Genomic DNA, 26,744 nt, shown 5'->3' on the forward strand with positions numbered 1-26,744 from the left:
TTAGTTAAAAGGTCTTTCCTTCATTTTTAATATGAAGTTTCAAAATGAATATATACAGTTTCATACAATTATATACATGGATATTACATATACAATATTTACAGATCACAAAATTCACACATCAACAGCTTCTAACTTCATTTACAGTACAGGGAAGGAGAAGATTTTTTTACTCAGTTACAATCTGATTTAGCCCTTTATGGACACTGTCACCTTTTACACTGAAAAAGAAAGGAGCACAGGCAGTTATTTAACAGGACATATATTAAAATTATGATCTATAAATCTACTGATCTATAAATCTCTAACTTAAAATGTTGCTGGAATGTTCTAACAAACTCCATCTCAGGCATCCATTTTCTAATACCAATTGCTGTTTTGCCAAAAGAAATATAAATTCCTGTTGGCCATTTATACCTTATATATTATCACTCAAAAGTTGTAATCACCTGATCGTTTTTAAGAGAGTAGCCTAATATTTAGCTAATATTTTAGGGGATATTTATTAGCACTAAATTCTACCCAGCTCAGTTTGCTACCAATCAATATCTCCTCATGTGCTGTTTGCAGAACAGAAACAACGTATAAACAGGAGTGAATTACGGTCATATTTTTTTGTCCTTTTTTGGATAAGGTTTAGTCACAGCCCCTCACAGTAGCTGATAGGGGGGGATTAAAATCACAAGAGATAACATAGGAAGTTAATCTTCTATCACAGCCCACAGGCAGTCAGCCTAAATAAACTACGAAGCTACAGAAACAATAACACTGTACTTGCAACCTCTGCATTTTCACTCTGACCACATCACCGGCAAACTGACCGCATACATGAGGCCCACAGCCACATACCACAGGAAAGGAAAAGCAGGACAGAACGCCTGAAGCCCCAGGAGGCAGAATCCAGTCCTTGAAGTGCCTGCTGTTTTTCAGTGTGTTTCAGCACCAGTGATTCATATAAGTCGGATTGGTTTAAGAATCCACAAATCCAGTTGCCTTAAATTAGTTGCTGATTGAAAGGATCGCACAACAAACTGCAAACACTGCGGCCCTTCGAGACTTGAGTTTGAGACCTTTGTCTTAAGCATTCATAAAACATGGAGGTCAGTCCATTCAGTCTTAGAATACATGAATGTTACGACAAGAGTTTCATTAGGATACATAACAGTGAAAACACATTTATATATTAACAAAAAACCGTATTAAAATGTCCTCATTTACAGGCTGATCTAACATTATCTGGCCATAGTGACATCTACAGAAAATTATGAACTTGTTTGAAAAAAGCTTTGTCATTAGGACAGGAAGTAAAAAACAGTATTAGCATAAAGTGTGTTACGGAAAATACCATTTAAAAAACAAATGCAGACATTTGAAAAGGAACATCAAACAGAAATAGGAAATGTCCTGCCAAACCATGCAAAGAATTCAGTGGCGGATTGGTAACCCACAGCACCCATACTTTCCTATGTGGCATTAATGGATGAAAGCTTGTTATCAGTTCTAACAGGAAATTAATCCCAGCTTCTACAAACTTACATGCTCTGACCTAAATGCAAAAACTTCAACACCATTGTTAAGAATCAATATCATGTACAAAAATAAATACTATATATGTACATATATATTACACATTCAACATATAAATGCAACATTATAATTAAGTTGACTTTCAAATCCTTTCAAATTTGCCCAAAGTAGAACATTACTCTTCCAGCTCATAGTGTCTGTTAATTAAAAGACAATCTACCTCCCAACAAAATAAAACCTTAAAAACCAAGCAGGTTTGAACATGCTGCTGCAAACAACTATTTCTACAGTTTCACCACTGTTATAATACTGGAGAGAGGGGTAAAAAAGATAAAATCGGTCTAACATTACACTGTGAAATGTTTTTTTTTTTTTACAAATGTCTAATTTGGCCTATATTGCGGCGCACTCTTCATGTGTGGCTGTAAATGAGGATGATGACAATGGCGGTGAAGCAGGATGCGGCCAGGCCTGGCGAAAGCTGGCTGGCGTGATTTATCGGAGAGGTGGTGGCGAAGACGGCGTCCGTTTCATTTCTCGGTAATGGCATGTTGCACATGTTCCCCTCGCAGCAAGCAGTGCACACCTGAAGACAGAGCAGCCGGCAGGCGTTTAGCCAGGGGTACAGGGGAAACAGCCTATCAGTCTCCTCTCTATGTTAACCACCACTGCCCCTTTTCTTTTGTGTCTCATCTTTTCATTTTTTTTTCCATTGCAATTAATTAATTTATTTTGCTTTCTTCCCCTCATGCAATGCAAAATGGGACTGAAATGAAAGAGGTCAGCTGAACAGCAAGTTCTCCAGGTAGCTTCGAGACATCAGTGAACATTAAACCCAGGGGAAGCAAACACTCATTTCGGTGAAGAGTCGCTCTTTTTAAACTTTTTACACATTTTCCAGATACATCCTGGTCACGCCTGACAAAAAACATGGCAACTTTGGGTTTATTAGTGCTTCCCTAGTTGCCCTCCCTGGTGTACAACATGCCACTCACAAGCTTCAGTAACAGGACGAATCTAAGCAGACAGATGCAGTTCTGGCCACTTAAGCACAATGGAGCATCTTACAGTCAACTCGAGCCTGGAGGAGACTCATATTTCAGCAGGGATTACTGTTAAGTCTTTCTCTGTGTGAGCAGTTTAATTCCAGCCTTTATCTTATCAGCAGTAAAATCACTTTGGAGGCTCTGAGGATTAAGTCAAAGCGCAGTGGAGTGATGCTGGATAAAGCAGACATGCAGTGTCCAATACACATATTTATTAGTTTGAGAGGCTTTAGCTTTCGCATTGTTTAAAGTGAAGCTTTTCATGTACGTATGTCAGCTGTATGACCAATGAGAAAGAAATTGATCCGCAATCGCTATTCTGAGTAGCACGACCGTAATAAATCCTGGGGCTCTTAAATTATTCTTCGGCTGTGATCTTTTATATAACGATACATCTGCAATGTGGCCTACTTATGAAGACATAATATTTTAGCCAACATTTTGCAAGGGAATGAATACAGCCTCAAGACACAAGATTCCACATGCATTCCAGAAATATTTTCCAACTTGGAAAATAGTTTGGAGGACTGAAGCATTTAGATTATGTATACGCGTCTTTGTGGACTAGAAGAGAATACAGTGTGTTCTGCAAGCTCCCAACAAAAATGTTAGATTTTCACAAACACTGATTACTCCTAAACTAAGTCACACATCATTCCAACTGCCGATTATTTAAAGTGTGATTTTGTCCAACTGGCTGATTTAGACCTTGAACCAGACCTGGGTCAAATATGTAATTGTTTTTTTTCTACGACTGATCTTACCTGGTGTACTGGAACCTATCAAATATTCTCACAAAGTGCAAACCCCAACGCATTCTGGTCCTCGTGGTTGTCTCAATTGCACCAAGCAAGATCAATCGAGCACAGAAAAGTATTTGGATCCAAAACAATTATGCATTTCACCGAAATCTGCTTTGAACACAATAAAGTCAGCCTATACTGTATCCGGCTGCAACGTAACTGAAACAGCCCAAAGAGCTGAATCGCTGCTTCTTACACTCACCTTGTTTCCTTCATGGTCAACTTCAGTACACCCTGTAGAGAGGCATTCCTCCAGGGCCACACAGCGCTTTGTCACAGACAAGCTGCCCCCTTGAAAGTCCATCTTGTGGCAGGAGTAGCAGTATCTGGTTTCTGCAAAGGGCACATCAGTTAAGCAAGGACCGAACATTCCCGATAGGCAATCATTCTAATAGCCAATCAGACCAGTGGAAGGCTGACAATGAAAAGGAGATCAGGTGATGTGGGAAACAGATTGCATTTTGGGATAGCGTGTTCATTAACATAAGGGAACAAATACGGAGCTAGAGAATTACTGCATTCCAGTGAATTTATTAACACAAGTGCTGTGTGAACTTGTGGGACACATCTGTATTCTATTTCCACTGAGAATTCGCTACTTAAGACAGTAGCCAAGAATAACTAAAACTGTGTGATTACGCCGAACAGAAAGAAGTGAAATCACCATAAAAGAGCATGATGAAAATTCAAGACAGAAGCTATTTGAGCTTCCCCAACAAGTGAAATATGTTCAATATCGCAAGGGCACAGTTAGATTCCCCTTCTTCAAAGTGGCATTCTGAAACAGAGGGATGTTACAGGTGAAGTTTCTTTGAAAAGGATAGAGTCATTCACACATTCCCACCTCTTGGGCAGTACACGTCCGGAGCCCAGCGATTGCAGTCGTAGTTGTCCGTTACGTTCTCACAGGTGAAACACTTGAACCCACCTGGGTACGGTGTCGCTGCCAACACAAACGGGACAGGAACAGGGCAAGCTCATTAAAACGTCACCCAGAACACAACTTCGATTTGTCAATCAGCTACATTCAGAAGTTTTCCAATTATTTACAGAAGCCTATGTACCAAAGGAATGCTGTAACTTTTTAAAGCTACTATGAATTTTAAGAATACGAACAAGAAAAAACGATTATTGTTATAAGTACTTTGCTTTTAATACTAATTGATACAGGCAGAAAACAGTGTAAAAAGTCTGTGTTTTGGCAATTATAGCGTATAGAAAAGCGGTTAGCGGTCACATTCATGACAGTACAGAGGGGCAAGAGGGACACACTGTGCAGTGGCCTTGGGAATGAATGGGAGTCGTGTGGGTTCTGGGTCCATCTGCTGTGATCAAACAGTAGGGCTGACTGGGCCCTTTGCATTGGCTGGGGGGGCCCTCAGTCTCATTACATTAATCTGGTTAGGGTCCTCCCCCCCCACCCCCTCCCCTCTGACAGCTGCAGGTCTGAGGGTCATCCAAACTTCATTCACAGCACAAAGCCTGCCAATCAAACGTAGACCGATACTGCCATGGCAACCAACTCCCCCATCCACACAAACACAGTCTCTGACACACACGCAGACACCCAAACATGCACACATTCACACACATCATGTGTACGCTCGCACGCATAAGCACACATACATACACACACACACACATACATACATAGGCATGGGTTCCAGCTCTGCGATGGTTAAGGCAGATTAGGACAAGGAAACTGAAGAGAAATTTGGCTGTGGGGCTGGGAGCAGTGAGGCATGACTACAAGGTCTGTCCTCCAACATGCCCTCTTCCCCGAGAGCAGGTGGTTATTTTCGCCTTCTGATCTATAGATGCAAATACCTCTCACATGCTTCTGAGCACGCTCAGTCGTGCGATGCCTTGGCTTTGGAACTCACGACTTTGAGGTAACAGCCAGGTTGTTGGCTAAAATAAATAGGACTGAGTGGGTAATGCGGTCATCTACACACACACACACACACAGACACACACAGACACACACAGACACACACACATAAGATTACAGCACGGGCAGGGGAATGCAGCCAGGGCTTAAAGGATAAAGTGTGCCATTTTATGGAAACAGATACACATTTTATGATAGTTAGCTGGTCTTTATTTAATGCAATGCACAAATACATGTCCAAAGATCTGTTACAGAAAAATGTAAGTGGAGATGTCCAAACTTCTAGATAATCCAAAGGTATTTCTGTAAGCATGTAGATATACAAATACACACTGTACAGATAAGCAGAATATATTTGTCATGTGGTATGAAGATCGGCTATTATGTGCTGTAAATCTGGCTGAAAAAGCAATTATAGTGACAGAAATGGCCTTTATGACTCACTGTATATGTTAACTGTTGGCAAGCAACATTTCTATCATGATAAACACACAGAAAAATGTGCTGGTGCTGCCAAAAGTGTCATTTTCCATTAATACAAAAATGAGGAGTTTCAGCCAATGAGTGGAATGTAGATAATCTATGACTCATACACGACCCATAAGACCTATAACGTTAGCACAAATAAGATTTACACTATTAGCATCCATAATAGCTACATCTTAAGCTCCCATAATAACTGCAATCCAACGATATCATAAGGAGCATTCAGTGTTTTGTTTGTACCAGCAGGTATGCCATTTTAAAAATCTCAAGTCACATACATAGTCAAAGATAATCAATTGTTTTTCACCATCAGGCAGCTGAAGACCACACACAACCAGATGACAACATGTGACAACACCTAAACAAGAGTAATAGGTCCTTTTATCCCTCTCTTTAATGGCATCATTAGGAATTTGCCAGCGTATGCCAGCAGACATTTTGTCTTGTAAGTCTACACTATGGATCATACAATCATAAGATCTTAACATAAGAACCGATGTAGAGTAGCTTAATGAAAGATCGATACGCCTGCCTTCAAAGGCACACCAGGGAAAGAACGTTTCAGGGCAGGGACTTTTGAAACATGATCTCATTGGCACCACTTTCCAATTAGGGAGTTGCCTCGTTCCACCCATTCAACGCGGAACGTTGTTTTCGAGTCGCATTAATTACCGCCATTTGCGGTCGTCATCGTTTCATGGCTGGTGCTGTAATCCCCTGATGGTCTGGGAGTGCTGAACATTAATTAAATCAGAATCCGTAATAATTATTGCCAGAGAGGGGGGTCGGCGGCTTGTTAGGATAATCATGGAGATTGAGATTTAGCCTGTAGTCAGTGACCTGTGTTGGGAAGGCTTGTTAACCTGACAAATTTTTCTTGTAGCTTCACATACCCATGGGGACCTTGGGGGTCATGAGAATGGAAAAATGTGCAGCTGACAGCAAGCTAGACTGGACAGTGGAACAAGGAGCATATGAGCAAAGAGCTACAATACACAAAGACAGCGAGAGGAGGAGTGGAATTCAGGATGGAAATGAAATGGGAACTCTGGCGCTCGAATCCAAATCCAGGCCTGGTTTTCTTTTCTCCTGGAGGAATTAGCGCGACTGATTGACCAGACTGCCTTCACACCTAACTCCCAGGTAAAGGGAGGGTGGAAAACCAGCAGTTCTTTGCCCTGAAGGACCGAGAGTTGCTGATAATGCTGCAATACAGCATTACTGGAGCCCGATTGTGGGTTTAATGTGGGCTGAAATTGGCGGAGGAGAGGCGAAGAGGCCCAGTTCTGTGCCTGGTTCTGTGCCTGGTTCTGTGCCTGTGCTGTGGCAGGGAGACCCGAGCCCCACAGATACGTGCGTGGGGGGAGGGGGGGGAGCCGCGCGCTGCTTCACTTCAAAGTGCCGCGCTGGGCGGATCAAGAGCTGCACTGAGCGGCCAGGCCAGCTGTGGACCCGTCTGGCTTTGGCCGGGGATCAGAGAACCACGAACCCCCCCATCCTACCCACTGTTCCCCACCCCCGCCACTGAACCTCTGTAGCCCAGACTAACCCCTGTACCCCCCCCTCCCCCTAACACACACTCAGGTTCACAGAGCCACCAGCGACTGTAATAACACCCGGGCCTAATCGCTGGTTTCGGGGGGTCTGGAGAGTCACGCCAGCCAGGCTTACAGGCTCTGAGTCCGCAGATGCCTCCGCGCGGACACTAAAGCGGAACACCGACGGCCGATGGCGTGGCCGTGAGTTCTGAGCCAGCCGCCAGTGGGGAATTTCACACCCGGTCATGGAAATAATCGAGGCCGCATCCCTGATGTGACGGCTACAGCGGCGACGTGATGCGTTTAGCAGGTGCTCACGGATTACACGCCTGGTATCCGAATCAACTGTGAGACGTATTCAAATAAGTACATACAAACATCTGTGAAAATTAATCCAATGAACACATACTGTACATCTATGGAAAGTGCATGCATGTTAATGTGAATCAATTAACTGCAAATCACCAATTATTTCCTGTGTTTTTGTCTAGTACAGACTATTGTTAGATTAGATCTGTCTTGGCTCATTTAGAAATTGCTTTGTAAAAAGCCACATTTTCAGCAGCATTTTCTTACTTGATGGATAGAGGAAGATGATGTCTTTCGCTGTGAAGTCCCGTGATTCAGTCGTTGTTAGCCAATCAGCAATGAGAGCCAGCAGTAGTACCCAGGCCCCTATAGGCCAGGGTTCCATTGCTGGGTGTGGCCTCACACATGCAGCTATCCAATTGGCTAACACTTCCTTCACAGAACAGTGGTAAGGCACCTGTTAAGAAAATGCAATATCAATATGTGTGATACAAGGCATGAATCACTTTCATAAGTTACACAAAGACTGAATCATTACATCCTGCCGCCATGTTTTTATTAATCTTCTTATGCATTCAAAGTGCATTCAGTGAATAGCTTTACTGAAGATTCAATTTTTTTTTTTTGCGGAGTGATATTTTCCAGCACATTAAAATAAACAAATTGATAACAAGAGTGCTTCTCAGAATTTGTCCTATATCAAAGCATATTATACACTCATTGTCCACCTTATTAGGTAGACCCGTACACCAGCTCATTAATGCATAGTGAAACATGTGGCAGCAACTAGAGCCTCCCTAAAATCCAGCGAGTGGCAGTTCTGTGGGCAAAAACGCCTTGTTAATGAAAGAATAATTTGTTCAAGACTTGTTCAAGCTGACAGGAAGATGACAGTAACTTTAATAACCATGCTTTACAACAGAGATATGCAGAAAAGTATCTCTGAACACACAAAACTTGATGTGGATGGGCTGCAGCAGTAGAAAAACTAAGTCTAATCAATACCAAATAAAGAGTGTATAAGCTTAATGAAGATCTACTTCTAAATACTTAACAACACACCTGAATTCCTTATACTCTACCTCTGACTGAAAAGGGAGGCAGTGTCAATTACGTTTTCATCCCAAACAGCCACCAGACAAAAAGAAAATGGCTCTTTATTATGACAATTATTTTTTCAGTCTCTTGGTGATGACATTCTCCTGTCATCGGCCTGGCTTTGTACTTTAAAGGTCCTTTCTCAGATTCAGTCAGAAAAACAGCTTCTGTAATACAGAAGCAACAGTCAGCTAACAACACTAAACTATCCCCTAAACCAGTTATTTTGTCTGAACAGGGGTCTTCTCTGAATTCTCCCCTTTGAGTCAGACAAGCTCCCCAGAAAGCTATGGGTCCCTCCCTGTCCTAGCCTTGCTGCGGAAGGGGTAAGAGAGGATGAACCTGATATCTCCTTCCATGGATACCACACATCTGTGAGGTCCCCCCCTTAACCCCCTCAATGGCACTTCCTCTAGCTTGAGGGAGGATCAGGTGACACCACAAAAAACCCAAGGAGCAAGGAGATGTCAGGAAACTGATGCAGTACATCAATTAACACGTGTAACAGTGGCCATTGCCTTCTGGAATGAATGATGGTCATGTGACTACGGTGACTTGAAGCTGATGAGTGGATTCCAAACAAGAGAATTGTTGTGGGGAGGGGGTTGGGGTTAGGGGGGGGGCTTTAAAATACAATCTTCAAACCAAATAAAACATGCTATATACACTCAGTGAACACTTTATTAGGACTCATTTTTTAGACAAATTAAGTATTCTGCTGTAGCCTATCCACTTAAAGATTTGACACGTTGTGTGTTCAGAGATGCTCTTCTGCTTACCACTGTTGTAATACATGGTTATTTGCGTTACTATCACGTTCCTGTCAGCTTCAACCAGTCCTTTTCCACTGACAATGCGTTTCTGCCCACAGGACTGCTGCTCACTGGATGATTTTTGTTTTTCGCACAATTCTCTGCAAACACTAGAGACTGTTGTGCTTTGTTGTGCAGGAGATCTCTGAGATTTCAGAGATACTCATACCACCCTGTCTGGCACCAAAAATCATCACTTAGATCAGACATTTTGCCTGCGAAACAGCTGAACCTGTTTGCATGCTTTTATGCATCTACTTGTTGCCACATGATTGGCTAATTCAATAATTGCATTAACAAGTTGGTGTACAGGGCTACCTATGTAAACCTAAGTTGTCACCGAGTGTATAACATCCTGAAGTGATCACATCCAACAGGCCATATTTTGAAGTTCAGGACACAGGAATTTTGCTTTTCTTTATTCGTACATTGTTGCTATAAAAAATTCAATTCAAATCAAATTCAATTTGCTTACTGAACAGTTCAACAGAAGAATTGCATCATTGTCAGTAAGGTAAGGGAATATAGGTTAATTAAATGGCAGACTTCTTACGAGGCCGAAGTGAGTCACAGAAGCAGTTTTCAGCCCTCGAGGCAGAGCAACCAGCACTGATATAATCACCAGCACGCCACACAAAGACGGGAAATTTTCCCTGAGACTAAACAAAAGACGGCTCCACTGAATACAAAACAACAAATTGATATTCCACCCCTGCCAAAGGACCCCGACAGTGGCCTTTGCAGAAGTTATTCTGGTCGTTATCACATAACATAATACTAAAGACAATGGACAACTCTGAACCCTTCCTCTCTCTCATTTACTGTGTAAATTTCTCCATCTTGGTTTACTGGACCTAGACAGCAGGAGCACATCTTGTTTCTCTATTGTAGGGAGGACCGTGCCCTTGTTTTGACTGTGCAATCTGTGAGCCAGATGCAGTGTGATTTAGTTCCTCCCAAGTGGTGTAAAAATCCAGGTCGGCATTATCAGCAAAGGGAAAATTAGAGGGGAAAAAAAAGCTGCAGTGAAGGATTTTGTAAACAGGATAATTGGCTGTATTTGCATATCACATTACAGTATTAGATTTCCTTCTACAGCGTCTCAGTGTCTCCCAAAATTACCTGATTCTACTTTTTCCTAAGCCCAAGAATATTTCAAAGGGAGCGCTTTATTCAGTCATTCAAAACCATGTTCAGGTCAATCTTGCTACAGCTCACAGATTCAGGTAATCACAGCAGTACTGTATAATCACCATTGCATGATGGGAAACTGACCGTGATAAAATTAAGCATTATTCAGCAATGTTGAAAGAGGTCCGTTAGTACAGGTTGTGGTGAAATGTTAAAAGTCCAATCAGCATCACGATGAGACACGGTAGACTTGGGTCAAATACATAATTGTTTTGGATTCAAATACTTTTCTCAGATGCTCCACTGGTCTTGCCTGGTGTAGCTGAGGCAACCAGGAGGAGCAGAAGGCAGGGTTCTCACTTTTTGATAGTATTTCAAAGGTTCCCACACACCAGACGAGCTCAGTAAAGTGTATTTGATTATTTGAATCCAAAACAATCATGTATGTGACAGGTCTGGGGCATGGTTTAACACCTTATTATCCTTACCTACAGCAATAGAACAATGCTGCAACAAGTCTATCAACCCATTCCAATCATTCGTACCAGTGGCCACAGTAAAGAGGACCACTACTGATGGGTCATATAAATGGCTTTGAAATGACCCCGGAAATATCCATTTGCCACAGAAATGTTCCAGGGCTGAGATGTACAATCCTCCACCCGTTTGAAAGTGACCATGGTCCATAAGTTCACTGGTGCCTGACAGGCCAGGCTGCACAACACCTGTCCCTGAAGCCACTGACATCAACTCTGTCACCAGTATCAATCAGAGCAACAGATAGAAATGGGACAAAAGCCAATAACAGCATCACAGAAAAATGTAGGCGATTTATCTCAGGATAACCTCACACAAATTTGAGTCATTCATCTTTGTATTTGTGTTCCGCTTAATCTCTGCCAGCAGAATCTGACATCCACAGCCAAATTCCTAATTGCTACCTATAAGACTTGAAAGATTTACTGTGTAGCTCAATGGCAATTTTAAGATTACTTTACAAAGACGTCTAGTGACCCAGAACGAGGAGTGTGAATTTACAACCTTTGAAAGCTTTGTAATGAAAATTAAACGCTGCTCGTTAACAATCGAGCCTTAAAAAGACTTTGATAGAGAGCCCTTTTGTATGTCCGATCGCATCCACAGTGTGCCGGAGAGGTCACAAACAGAAGCACGAGGCCTGCCAGCAGACCGTTGCCACAGGCGACCACTATGATCTTAGAGTATAACAACATATTAATGCACATAATAACCGGCACCTATCAGGCTCAAAGCGGAAGAAATCCTTTGATGGTTTTCTCCAAAACACTGACAGGAGCCTTTCGCTCAGGATCCGTGATATTCTTCACTCTGGTGTCAGCTTTAGAGCCCAAGGCAGGAGCTTCTCCTGCCTGTCAGTGATCCGGAACACCCGTCTCTTATCGCGAGGTAGAATCCCATATTGTGAAACAGGGTAGGAGTTTCACGGTGACAGAACAAAACAAACTTTACTAGTAAAGTGTTTAGCGCGTAGCAGATGCTCTTGTTGACAGCAAACTACGCTTACAATCCTCGCTTTCTGAACTTGCCTGTTTTTTGTTCTTTCAAAGAAGGAGAGTGGACACTGCCTTCCCTTTCATGTTTCTTGCTTTATTCACACAGGGAGAAAACAGAGAGGGTAACTGATAGAGAAGGGATCTCAGCTCATAAGGCACCTTGGTAGGGGATCAAACCCCCAACCATGCTGGATGGCTGGAGAGCCATCTATCCCACGGACCAGGTCCCACATACTGCCTGAAGTTCACCTCCCATCCACCAGAGTTAATATTTTACAGGGCTTCAGTCTAGTTTAAGGCTAATGTGCAATGTTATTTTCACTGCTTTACAAAACGGTCTAATGCGGAATCATCTGAGGGATATTCTTGGTTGTCTTGGTTCAACTTATTTATTTAACAAACGTTATTTAGCTTGTTACCAAATATTGAATTGTAATTATATTCACAATAAGCCACAGACACCGTATATGGCTGTGGTCAATCCATCATGATTAAAATAATAAACAACTATTTAGTTGGCAAAGACTATCAGTAAAAGGTTTTTATTTTTATGATATATAGGCTATATCATTAAAACAAAAGACAAAGAGGGTAATAACTACACCCAAACCCATACTTCTGGTACCAAAGGTAAAAAAATACAGATACTGGAGCCTCAGTCTGCCAAAGATGTAATTATATAACTGACATTCCTGAGTCTAAAAACAATGAGGTTTGTGCCTGACCCCTAATGGGGGAAGTGCAACTGCCCTTGGAATTGACCATGAAGTCTAGGGTTTCAAGGGAAAAAACTTATCAGAAAATCCTCTGCAGAGGACAACATCATGTTCTAACCTTTCGATAGTTTGTCAAAAAACTGTTTCCGCACCCATGTTTATTATACTCAATGTGACAGGACAGCGAAATGGTGGGGTACAGTGATGCAGGATCTCCACCCAGCCATGGCCCCTTATACAGTAGGTGTTATCCTTTGACCCTTCAGACAATGTGCTACTGTATACTAAAGCCACAGTCAACTGCACTGAATTTCCTCAGTGATTCTTATCATTACAGAGGCTGTGTGTATCCTCACACAGAGTAACAGAGTGCTACTAACACTCACAAGGAGTCATTTCCTGTTTCCCGTTTCCTACCATGGTAGCAAACCAATAGCAGCCAGTAGTAGAAGCTTGAAGTAAAAGCTTCTACTATATCACTAGGCTGTATAAACCACTAGATAAAAGCCAACTAATGACACTGGATTTGTATAATAATATTTATATATTACATAATATTTAACATGTGATTCTAATTATGTTATGTTAATTAATATCATATCTATATTCTTAGACATACCAGTTTTAATTTCTCCATGGAGCACAGCTGATTCATTTCATGCCAAATTCCAGTTGTCTTGTCAACAGCAGAAGACTGCTGTTTATGGCTTTATAACAGCACATTCCAGGACCGCAAATGCCTTATAATTATGACTGTGATATGGTGTTTAGCTGGTCTTGGCCAAGCGATTTACATTCAGTCAGATACTGTAAAGACAGCTGCCAGAAATTCTAGAAGTGACACAATTCAGTGCAGCTCCAAAACAGAACATAACAGAGTAATTCTGCCGTAGGACTAAGGCACCCAATCCTAAACTCTGTGATTGTGAAAAGCTTCTCAGAAAAGTGAAAAAAGCTTTACCTGCAAAAGGTGGAGTGACTGCCTCTGATAAATCATTATGTTGGTGCCCACAGCTTTAATAAACAGCAGGAAACAGGATTCCTATTTTGCAATACGTATATTGCTTTTTTTTTTTTTTTTTATAAGTGAAGCTAAGCTAATGCAACAAAGAAGAAAAAAAAAACAATCCCAAATGCATTCACTTCCTTTTTTTAATTGAGTGATTTTCTGTGAATCCTCACAGGAAGGCTGGCTTACTGAAGGTGGATTTCAATATCTAATGATGTCCTGCTGCATGACCCTGCATGTGGTGCACAACAAAAGAAGAAACGGTTTGCTTAATAAGACGTAATGGGCAACATCTTGTGCACCACACGCGAGCTAATAAATGTTGTAAAGCTACAAAAAAACAGCACGTTTGTCATCCTTCCGCACCGTGTATTCTTGGCAGGAACCCTAAGATACACACCCTCTTGCCTTTTCTGCCAGCGCTCTGCAACACAAACACTCATCACCTTCGTTCCTTGAAAATTGGGTGTATTCGCACAGCGGCTGAATCGTCGAGATAAATCAGAAATGCCTGAAATTATTTATTTAATTCCGTAGGAAACAGAAGAGACATGTTTACAAGTCGATATACAGAAAAAAATCTGGTTCAAAGTTAAAAAAAATTAAAAAATTAAAAAATTAAAAATTAAAAAACTTAATTGGTGATGGAAAGGTTTTGGGGTGCTAATGTATTAACCACTTTACTTGCATTCTTGTCATATTCTTGTCTGAACTGTAAAAAAGATCTTTGTCTCTCAGTCTCACAAAACCACACACACACACACCCAAGAGTTATGTGAAACAGTGCCAAAGAGACAGAGTTTAAATTTCTCTTGGGGCCCTTGCTCTAGGCTCTATACTTAATTAAGGAGAACACCCCAATGGTCCCCAATGGCTTGGTATCCACAATGACTACTGCCCTCATGCTGGAGCGAGACCCAGTCATGTGTATAGAGTCGAACTGCCGATCGCTTGTGTGCACTGATACTCACACGCTCCAGCTCCTTCGATTTTACAACGTGTATCACTACCAGCAAGCAACACGGACACAATGACCCCCACAGTTTGGCCACAGTCACAAACCACTGACCACACCAGTACAGACACCGACATGGAAATTAAAGCCAGCAAGGAAGCCAAAGCTTTAATCAAGAATAACACTTGTTTTCTTTACTTCCCTACAGATTTTTGTTCCCCATCATTATAAAAAGCTTAAAAATGATCAACTGTCAACTGACCTTAGGCAATTGACTGTTTTCCCAACTTATTTTGTCCTAGAATGACCACGGTGCATTCTGTAAATTTGAGATTGACAGTGATGATGATGGATGCAGATTTTTGCCACGTGAAACTGTCCCTGCTGAGAAACTCTATGCAGAGCATTCCGGATGGCTGATGAGCCCTATTCATCACACAGAACCGGTCAGGTCCGGTCAGGTCCAGCCTGACCCACTCCCTTCCCTCTTTCTCAAGCCAAAGGGCATGTCTGTGAGCCATTCACAACTCTGGCAAACTGACAGTTTCCTCCAATGCTTCCAAAGGCATCTCTCGCAAGCCACACCAGACGTCCTCCATTAGTCAGTGCAAAAAACCCCCGCCTAAAACGAAGTCAGGTGATCAGAAGGGGGGGGGGGGGGGGGGAGAGGATTGGTCAGTCTGGGCGTGCCATTCGCCCCACACTCACTCTGTGGTGTGTCAATACTGTAGGGTACTGCCCTGATAACAGGTCACAATGGTTTCTCTTGGTTCCAGCCAATGACTGACAGGGTGGGGGGGAGAAGAAAAAGAGGGAAGAGACTAAAAGCTTCGCTTAAACGGAGCTCTTTCTCTGAAAGGTTGCCAGGTTTGGAAAGGCGAGCCACTGCGGCAACGTGATATTCCAGGTCGGGTAACAACCCGTGAATAGGGGGGGGGGGGGAGTCCTCCTGTCAGAGGGAAATGCAAATTCCTCCCCCTGTGTCTTCACAGACTCTCCAAACTCGTCAGACCAGATCCGAGAGGCGTGACAGAAACTCTGAACAGAGAGCAAGTGGCTCTCGCAGCTGCGCTACTAGTAGCAAACTGCTGGCTCCTCACAGTTGGCACTTCCATGTCACTATCACCGAAAAAAACGTAACAAGTACACTTCTTTACAGGACTTCTTCCAGAAGTGTGCTTGTTCCAGCAACTCATTTGAAATTTGTACAACAAAGCATATCTAATTTCAAACTTAACAATGGACAACAGTTCTAATCATTCAAATTTATTAAAAACATTAAAATAAGCAAATATAGTAAGGCATTTCCAGGACCAAAAACACTGCCATTCTGGGCTAGGCATTCACAGCTACTGTTATATAAATCACTCTGTTATAGTAGGAACTGACTCACTATCTCACATTACCAGGACAAAGCTAACATTGCACTCCCTACCTTGACAATTAACCCATATTTGATGCCAAATAAAAAGCAATGATATTTTTGGCAGGCTCCTCTGGTTAAAAAAAAAAAGGAGAATCATCCAAATTGAATAGCAGGCTGCAATTATTGAGGTAGCTGATGACAGACATACCTCATTCATTGTTCATTTTATTTATTCAGCCCTAAAGAGTCTTAAAAGTTACAATGATGCTCCTTCGGCTAATCCGTTTGCTCCAGAATGCACTTCACCGACGCAGCGTGCCGTGCTGTTCGCGTGAACGCAGACCGTCAGATGTTCCTATCGGCAGAAACCATGCAGACAGAACGCTAATCCTCCTACGGCTGATTCATCTCCATGGAATGAGAGCATAAGTTTGTGTCCTTGGTGCGCTAACACGGGTTGGTTCATCTACTGTGCTTAAGTTCACGCGGCCCTCCTTTCAAAGAAAATAGATGTTGCTGGACATTTCTGACATGCCGATGAACAGTAAACCACATCTGCAGCAGACCACATCTAAGAAAATCTGTGACGTTTTGAGCAAGAAAAAAAAAACCATATACTATTAACCTTGCATCCAATATTGAAATGACAATATTCATTCCAGCCAAACAACCCCATGGAAGCAATATAAAGAAGTTTTAGACACCATAAAGAAGACAGGATGAAATAGATGTTGCTGGACATTTCTGACATGCTTGTGAACAGTAAACCACATGTCATGAATAGATGTAGAAAGGTATCGTACAGGAAAGACTTGTTCTTTGAGGACATCAAAACACAAGAGAGCACTGCCTGACTAATTGTGGGGAATAAAGTGAAGAACGGGAAAGGGTGAACGCGCTCCTGATGTTTATCAAATGCACCCCGAGGGCAAACCAAATAAAGAAGAAACCAGCACTTAAACTGAACACAATGTTCTCCCTGTCAGAATGCCCCTGTTAAATAAACCACTGGATGTGTGTCACTGTGTTTGTACGAACCTCGCGGTAATCTCCGATTAGCTCATACACCGTGTAATTTACACTGCTGGAGTTTACGCAGATTATGTCTATCAGATTCCGTATGTCGGCTCGAGAATAGTTGCCCTTTCTGTTTCTTAATCTACGCATTTCTGAAACATTTTTCCGTCGCAGTAATGCAAGAAAATAGGGAGGTTAATAAAAGAGCATGCAACATGAGGACATTGATAAATCTGAAAAATGACATTTATTCTGTTAAATCCAGTCTTCTACATGCTAATGTCCTAGAAATTAAATGAATTAAACCTGCAGATTCAGATGATGAGTATGTGCAGTGACATGCAAGAAATGCTAAAATATCAGTTACATTTTGAGCAAAAAAATATAAACATTTCCTACAGGAACATATAGCCTAATATTAACCTTACAAACAACACTAAAATGACAATATTAATTTCAGCCAAACAGCCCCATGGAAGCAATATAAGAAGTTTGAGAAACCATAAAAAAGGTAGGATGAAAGTTTCATACAGAGTTCAGTACGTATGTTAGCATTAGCTTAGGTAACAGTGAAGGTGAAACAGAATGAGAAATAGTGGAAGCGGTTTTAGCAGAGCTAACAGGATATGAAAATTTGGGGCACAGATGACCTCACAATGGGGTTCTCTTTCCAGAAAAACCATTGGGCTGCATGTGGACCGCATCACTCGGGCAACAGATGACCTCACAATGGGGTTTTCTTATCAGAATAGTTATCGGGCAGCATGCGGACAGAACGGCCATATGGGACACAATGTAGGACAGCGTCAAGCCCCCATCTCTCCCTCTTCTCTTTCTTCTCCTCCTTGTTCCTGCCCTTCTATCTCTTTCTTCCAGTACTTTCTCAAACGATTCCCCCTCCCCTGGCTGTACTCTGCCACGTACCGGAGGACCTGCCTTTCACTCCAGTGCTTGTGCCTCAGAGTGAACAAGCAGCCTTGTTTTTGTACCAAATATTTCAGCTGAGGCTCAGAGGGTGATCGCTGATCCCCCCACTCCCCGACCCCACCTCCCACCACGGGGGAGGCTCCCCCCTTTTGTCCGGCAACAAAAAAGTTAAGCCCATCCTTGAGAACGGGGAAGGCTAAATCCTCTCCAAGGCCATGTGAGACACGTGAATTTTCCGCGGACGCCAGGGGGGAATAATGAGGATCAGAGCGGGAATAATGCGCCCCTGCAGCAGCGGCCCAAAAAGCCCAGGACTTTATCCCCTTGAACTTGGCTACGAAAGCCCCAGCGTGGTCAAAAAGGCAAAAGGAGCTAATTGGGATTTTGGAAGAGGGGCTTTTCGGTGCCTTTGTCTTATGACAGGGCTGTGCGAGCTTCAGCAAGTGTGTGTGTGTGTGTGTGTGTGTGTGTGTGTGTGTGAGAGAGAGCTGCCAGCATCGCCTACCCCGCTCCTCCACTGGATGGTGGGGCTTGCAGTCGAAACTCAAACGGATAAGAAAAAACTATTTTTTTTACTGACGGTTCATACTGGGTCGCACATATTTTCTGTTGTACATCCAGTAACGTCCATGTCAATACGGCAGTTGTTGTCTCTGTGACGCATATTATTCGGAATAAATGCAATAACAGCACACGGGTTGCCTTAAATTCAGAGTTACGCTGCGTGAAGGACAAAACGGCACAGCAGCTGCCTTCGATTCTGAGTTCTTCAGAGTTAGGCATAGAGCAGCACAGTGGTTTGTGAATGCTAGCCTGAGGCTACTGTGCTCTAAGTGAGAAGTGTGGGATCTGAACAGGATTTTATTCCTGACTGCGCTCCACGCTAACAGGCGAGGAGTGGGAGACAGGCTTGCGGCCCCTTGGGGGTTGGGCTGGATGCACTGCGATCCCACATGGTAACACTGCTCTTTTTGGGGAAGCGTGTGGGTGAGCTGGTGTTTGTTATCAGGCAGCGGAGGCTGGTCTCAGAAGTGTGGGGGGGTGGGGGGTGTATGGTGGGTGAGAGGGAACTCGAACAACAACCTTCAATCTTCCTACTTACGTGACCTACACATCTTCTTGCTTCTCAGAATAGAGCAAAATAAGTATGCTACCAAGTTATTATTCAACATCCAAATGCATCTTGAAAACAATGCTAGTTATAATTCTCCATGGGAAAAGTAGCTGAGAATAAACCAAAAGTAACAATGGTATGGATTTATTTTGATGATCTTAAGAACCTCATTTTGAGCTTTTAGGCAAATATTGCTTTTTTGAATCAATCTCACATTGTATTAGTTATACCAAGGTATAATTTAACTGAACATTTAACTGAATATGATAAACATATCCAAATATTTAGGCACTCATTTATGACAGTGGAATAATCACATGTATGCAGTACATGCCCTGGGAATAAAATATACTTTAAAGACATGTCTGGTATAAATGCACACATATGTTAGGGTATGAATCCCCACAATATTGGCCTCATTATCATAAATCAATGGAATTACACCCCGGAAATAAAGCACTCTACTTCAAGGGATGCAGTCTTCAAACGCAAAATCTCCTGAGAGAGTACAGTGCAGTACTTCAGTCTTCTCGGATAGAAACAGTTTCATCTCAGCTTTTGGGTTACCATGCCTGACAGACTGAAGCCCCTTCATATGAGAGATGGTAGACACCACACACCCATGTGAGACAAAGGGCTGAAATGAATTTTAAAATGTGGAGGATAGCTCTATGTTCCACTCCTCAGGACTGGCTTAAAATATTCAGTCATTGAGCTCTTTCATGTCTACATTTAAAAGCACTCTTTCAGTTCACACCAGCGGCCCTATGTGAGCTTTGTTTTCGCACGACGAATCGCAGATTTCCTTGAGAGAAAATGTCAGTTCAAAGAACTTGCCTAATTAAACATTTTGCCTTGTTCGCGGTTAAAATATATACGCATTTTCGCTTTGATCTGCATTTCCGAAGACAGCAGAATACCAGGGCATCGTCAACTTCCCCCGCTACAATAAATAATAAATATTAATTTGCACCCCGCAGGCAAGTAATTTTCTGTATACTCTGTAAACACAGAGCAATAGGCTACTCTGTGGATGGCATGAAGTGAACTTGCAGTAGACCCACTTTAGTACGGAGACAGAACTGGGTCTGTACAAACCTGGCGTGGACTGTACACTGAAAATATTTATTTTAACCTTTGTATTTATATACACAAAAATATACTAATTAGATGACACAGCAGTAGGGCTCTAAACCAGCTATTTGACCTTCCACGCAAGCTGCATACAAATCAAAGCCATCTGCTCCCTAAACACACTGAAAAGTAATCGAGAGTAATGCTAATTAGCATCAAAATTAAACAGTGTTAAAACGGTGTCTGGATCTTGCCGCAGGCTGCTAGCCTCACGGAATATATCGCACCATGCCAAGTCTTGTGAATCACACAAATTGAATCTTAACCGAATGCGAGAACAGCGGAAAGAAACGGCGGAGTTATTTTAGATGTGAGAAGTACGACATCTCATATTCATGAACCTGAATCCACTGTGAACAAGTGGTGAAAAGGGTTTTGCTATTGCAAGGAGCTGATGATTCTTTCCCAAGTTCACACACTTGAAATTTAAAATTTTCTCTGTCAAATATCATTGCCTGACATTTCCAGTGTTTTTTGTCTTTCCTGTGTGCTCTGGGGATGATGGCATTTCTAAGTTTCCTATCACTCAAACTCTGTTATAATATGCACATTTAAAAACTTCTATTTATGGCTTCTCTTGGTGTGTATGGGCTATACCTAGATTTTATCTAATATTTACATATATTTACATTTAGGCATTTGACTCTGCAGTTGGCTACTTACAAGAGTGTATGTGTACTGAACAGAGCTGACGCCAACAAAGTGTCACCAGTGATTTAGTATCATTAGTACATAAACCTACAGCATGAAGTTAAGTGCCAAAGAAGGTGAAAGAGGGAGATTGACGATGTAGCGCTTTAAGTAATACATTTGTTTGATGGAATAGTGTTAAGGCATGGGCAGGGATAGTAAACCCATGATAAATGCTCAATTCACTGAGGCAAAATGCACTGTAAGCAAATGTGTTTTCCATCTGCAGTAGAAATATGCAATCTTTTAGTAGATTTTTCAATGCCGTTTTCCTCCAATGGTATGTACGAATAAGAATACCAGCTGTTTTATAGGTAAGGTGAAACACGAAGTTAAAATGTTTCTCGACTTGTTGTTCTCAGTGAAGTTCCCCTTTAAAGAGAGACACGACAGGAGAGCATCTCTCAGTCCTTGTCACGCGTCCTGTTGACAGGCGGTTATCAAAGGGACAGTGACACATACGCTGCGGTCTAACCGTATGAAGTCACGGAGAAGAGCGAGAGAGCGGAGAGAACAAGAGAGAGCCCTGGGCCGAATAAGCAGCTCTGATCCTCCTCTTTCAGACGTCAGCTCCTAAACCTCTCTTTCCTCATCCCGGTCAGAGTTTAGGCCCTGGCAATTTGTAAAAGGGCCTGCTCTGCACCTGGGGGGTCGATCTCCACAGTACCTCACCCCTCCTCCCCTTTCCCCCCATTCCTCTTTTCACATCATCCCTCCATCCCGACAATGTTGCAGCGTTTTCTACCTAGTGCCTTTATACACTGCCATTTTTATTTTTCAGTTATATTTCAGTTATGGAAATGGAGTATGACCACAAGGCTGCGTGTCCCAATCCCAGGCCGAATCAGAGACACTGTAGCCCTTAAGGTGCTCAACGAATGACTTCAGCAAAAAAAATTAGTTGTAAAAACACATAACAGCTCAACTGTATGTTGCATCAATCACCCCCCAGTCAGCCTGTTTTTTAATAAACAGAGGCAGATACTGTACCTCTCCTGTACTGTGCTGCCAACTGAGATTTATGTCTGGAAAGTGCCAGTTATTTTTTCACTCGCTCTCTCTCTCTCGTTTGCAGGCAAGACCCATTAAAAATTCAGGAGCAGTGAATGTCGTCTAGGTCACACATACTTTCAGGGTACTGACACACACTTTGGCTGTTCTTACACACCACGCTCGCTCTCTCGGACGGGATGAGGCCTGACGGGATTCACATGACCGGACCCACTCCACAAAGCCAATTTACACCCCTCTGAGTCCAGCCTGAACTCACTCGCTCCGTCCCATTTCAAAAACACCTCCTATGCAGGCATGACCATCCGACTACACGATTCTGCAGCAGCACTTGATTTGAACCTTAAGTGTGAACTCGTATCACAGTGACAGAGCACTGAATAGAGCGAGTAACACTCAACAGTTTACTCGAGTGCTCACCTGGAACCAAAACCAGCAGCCAAAGCCCCCTTGTCAGCCCCAATTACCCCTCTTGAATCAGCCAGGCCTCACCAGCCACTGCTTAAAGGCATGGCTTAAAAGGAGTTGAGGGAGGCTGAGGCCTGCACCGGTGTCTTGCAGGAAACGCCGCGTCAATCATCAAACGGGAGGCCACCGCGGGGCACCTCCCACACCTGGATACATGCGGCGGCTGATAAGCACCCCCGCGACTGCGTTAGTCTGTCAGTCTGAGGGATCTAATGACACCCTTTGAATTTCTCATCGTGTTACAGGGGGGGGGACTGCACGGGCGTTAAGGCTGTCTCCCCAATGTGCTCTTCCTGCCGGGGCTGCTAACTTCTGAGGGAAACACGTCGACCTTCAGGGATGCCGTGGAAGAAATTAAACATGCCCCAGAACACCAGGGAGAAATGAAAAAGTAGCGCATTACTTACAGTCTATATCAGCAATTCTCAAGCTTTACATTTTTTTCTACCACATCTACCAATGTGAAAGATAGTATACTTGAGCTTACTAAAAGTATAGTTATGAACTTTAATTATATATATATGCCAGGTATTCTAAATTATAAAACAGTATTTTAAATATTTCAGCATACACATTTTTCACATGGGTATCACTGTTATGCACACCAGTGCCAGCAGGAACTATTCTAATCTTATAAAATATGTACATGATCCTTTGCTAGAGGAGTGATAGAAACTGAATTGTGAGAAGCATGTACGCCGTGCTACAAGAGGCACCGCTTCTGTGTGTGGATGGGCTCCACGGCCAGGCGTGGCCAGAAGCCTCACCTCTGCTCGGCGTGTGAGGCTTCTGGCCACACTGGGCTGTGGAGGCAGTGAGCGTCCGTTTTAAAAACCTTTGCTACGCCTCAGCTGGGATTTGAACCACAATAACAGCAGGATAATGGTGGATACTTCAACCATAAACGCAATTCAGTTAATAAACAGACAAACTAAAGGATAAAGTACGGATGAATAATTATATAAATTAATACAACTGAGTATTAAAATATATGTGCAATGACACCATTTATCTGACCCCCTGGGGACATCCCAATTTGCCTCCAGGGTACATCTGCCCCGGTTTGGGGCCCAGTGGTCTATGTTTCCTGCCAGCATTCCAGACACATCCATCACATAGGGGTGATCTTAATCAAACCCCCACACCTCTGAGGGGTATGGGTACTCTGAGTGAAGGCCTGCATAGATACCAACTGCATCAATGCAGTTAGCCAGGTAAACAAACAACTAAACCTGTTAAAAATTCCTAAGTGACCTAATAACTGCTTATCACTCAAATAAATCTATTAAATAAATGTGTGACCTTGGAATTATAAGGTTCGATCTGCGTTCTGAGCAGTGATGAGATATTGAGCTTCAAAGCTTGCACATCGTGATCTTACACAACACAACTGAAATGCAGGGCAGTTCTTCATATAACAGACATCATAGACATCATGAAAGTACATGAATGTACAATATCAAACTCATTTTAGTCAAAACTGTCAGTTCGAACCTTACAGGCTAATACTATTCTACTGAATTGTGCTCTTCAAATCTTAAAACCCAACAAAGCTCAAACAAACTTCTATCAAAAACAAGCTTTCTCTCTGACGCTTGTTTTTATTTCTTTTTAACGAAGCAGGATTTGTTTACAATTAGCCTAGATATCACTACATTATTAGTATGCCATTTCAATGCGAGTAAACGATAATCTATTCCTCCCGCCTTTAATCTTTCTGCCGCAAGAGAGGCAGAATGTATGAAAATCCTCCGTAAATTAGAGTTCATGGGTTTAGTGGCCCTTCTCAGAACCTTTGATCTGAACTAAAAACCGGGCAGACCTTTGAGTGCTCCCCTGACGGCTTCCTCTCTGGGGAAATATTGCCTATTAATGACTTCATGAATATCAGCCTACTGTACACCGAAAACCAGACAGCCGCGTGTCATTATCCACAAGATATAAAACGCAAACCACTTTCATCTCTCAAAATGTAATTTTACCGCATCGATTGTAATGCAGATGACCTGTCTATCAGAGCTATAGTCGAGTTTAGATACACAGCCCTGTGTATGGATCAGTGGATGGTGGTGAGAAGGGTTTATGGAAGACGCATCCGGAGAACATTGTGCACACAGTCTGTACGTGCAGTACTTTCCGACACTCTTTTCCCCTGACTTACATGTTCAAAAATAAAAAACAAAAGACGGATGACTGTGAAGTTGATGTTGCCATATTAGTTCACTGTTTAACACGGTGACTTAAGCTTTAGCTTACAGTTCTGTTCTTTGTCAGTCAAGCCCTGCATTCAGTTAACCACAGTATGCTGTATAAGATGTTCCAGAACATGTTGCTCCTAAGAGAAATGATAACATGTCGGGGGGTGACAAAGGCCCTCATGTGGATATATCCTTTATCTCTTATTTGCTGGTGAGGTATATTTTTCCCTTACTGTGTATTTAAAAAAAAGTCTGTGTTGGTCTAAGGCGTTACAGCCAATGTACAAATACCGTAGGTTAGCCCCTTTCAATGCGCTTTGTATATTTATGTTTATTTAAGAGAAGACTTCCCAATTATGTCCAAATTCAACAATTCGCCATATTTATCTAAACAAACAGGCAATATTCCTGATATTTTCATGATTCAAAGCCAAATCAGAATTCCTCATTAAATATTAAATAAAGCAACTCTACAAAATAAAAATGACAAAACATAATGTATAAGATCGATTACATGTTTTGTTTGCTGAAACTGAAATAATGATAAACAGTATGCTTAAAAAAAAACAAAAAAAAACAAAAAAAAACTGAAGAGGGTGTAGAGTGCATTTTGAAACAGGCTAGTCTGCAGTTATACAGGGTCTACACCGAGTATTCAAATTAATGGGCTTGCTCCCAGCTACCTTATCTGTGCTGGGGAGAGAGAGTGCAGAGACTGTATTGATGAAATAAGGCAGTAAGGGCACATATAAACATGTGTTACAACTACCCTGAGTCCCTGGACCCCGATGCATGTGGCTGTATGAGAAACAGTATGTTCGTATTACAAGCAGCTCATATGCATGCACCTGCTGGCCAGTGCATTCTAACAGTAAATCCCTGCCATTCTTTTCCATTTGACAGGCGATTCAATTCACAGGATAGAGACAAAACGCTAAAATGTGTACAGATATATTCAAAACAAAGCACATTATTCACAGTGGAGTGAGCCAGATGCTCAATTTTGTGTTACTATTTCCTTTCCTTAAATCTCAAAAACTAGTTGTTACAAATGAAAAAAAAACAAAATTTGTATTCATGATATGGTTTCAAAGTCGAAGGTACAATTTCTTCCAAATAGCAGGAAAATATATTTCTCATGCAGTAGGAGACAGATTTCCTTTGTCTTTTGTCTTTTCAGACATTATCATTAATTCATGTATAAGGCAAAACTGAGCTCTCATACATTGTGGTAACAGATTTTGGTTTACATTAACCTGGGAAAAACAATTTCAGATAATAATCACAATAATCACTGTAATCAGTCAGAGGGTATAATTAGCATTTTAAGTGATAAAATTAATATTGCAAATAGTAATTTAATAATAACGTAAAATACATTTGGATGGGGGGCAGCAGGTGGGCCAAATTAGTTGCACAGAATAAAAAAACGAAAGTATACGCAAAAAAAATCGTAAACAATCTTACTAAATCTGGGCTTATTTTCGAATTTCTCGATACACTCCTATGTGAATACTTATATTTCCATTGTTTCGATTTGTCTACAATAACAAGAGCACGACGTGACGCGCTGCATTTTCACGCTAATTAGTTCCAACAACATTATCAGTTTGTAAAAAAGCTTCGCCCGAACTTACCAAGTGTATCCCAGCTGTCAAACTACGCGTGGTCCTCCGAGTATTCCACGGGTCAAAACAAACATCCACTTAGCCGTTCGCTGGCTTTGCGGAATATTTGTCTGTGGATTCCTGCTCTTTGAACGTCTTTGAAATGAAATACATTAGTCAGGGAGAGCTTTCGTTGCGCCTGGCGCCCCGGTCCTATCAGAGGTCTCGGTAGGCGTGCTCATTGAAGGCTGGGCCCTTCTCAATAGGCTGCACCCTGACAGAATTGGGGGGGAAACAGAGTAGAATGCAGTGCCTCTTTATATACCCACCCATATCATGCCACGGAAGAAACGAATGCT

The 26,744-nt window shown here is 42.2% G+C and overlaps 1 protein-coding gene across 1 annotated transcript; it reads right to left on the minus strand.

Moving 5' to 3' along the window:
• Nucleotides 1-26,539, minus strand: lypd6 (LY6/PLAUR domain containing 6). Its single transcript, XM_061236029.1, has 5 exons — nt 26,416-26,539; nt 7,868-8,057; nt 4,221-4,319; nt 3,579-3,709; nt 1-2,113 (listed from the first exon to the last, which is right to left on the minus strand). The coding sequence occupies exons 2-5, from the start codon at nt 7,983-7,985 to the stop codon at nt 1,940-1,942; spliced, it is 522 nt and encodes a 173-aa protein (XP_061092013.1). The 5' UTR covers nt 7,986-8,057; nt 26,416-26,539; the 3' UTR covers nt 1-1,939.
• Nucleotides 26,540-26,744: the final 205 nt, after the last annotated feature.

Source organism: Conger conger, chromosome 3 (genome assembly GCF_963514075.1).
Source record: "Conger conger chromosome 3, fConCon1.1, whole genome shotgun sequence".
In the NCBI taxonomy this organism is placed as follows: Eukaryota; Metazoa; Chordata; class Actinopteri; order Anguilliformes; family Congridae; genus Conger; species Conger conger.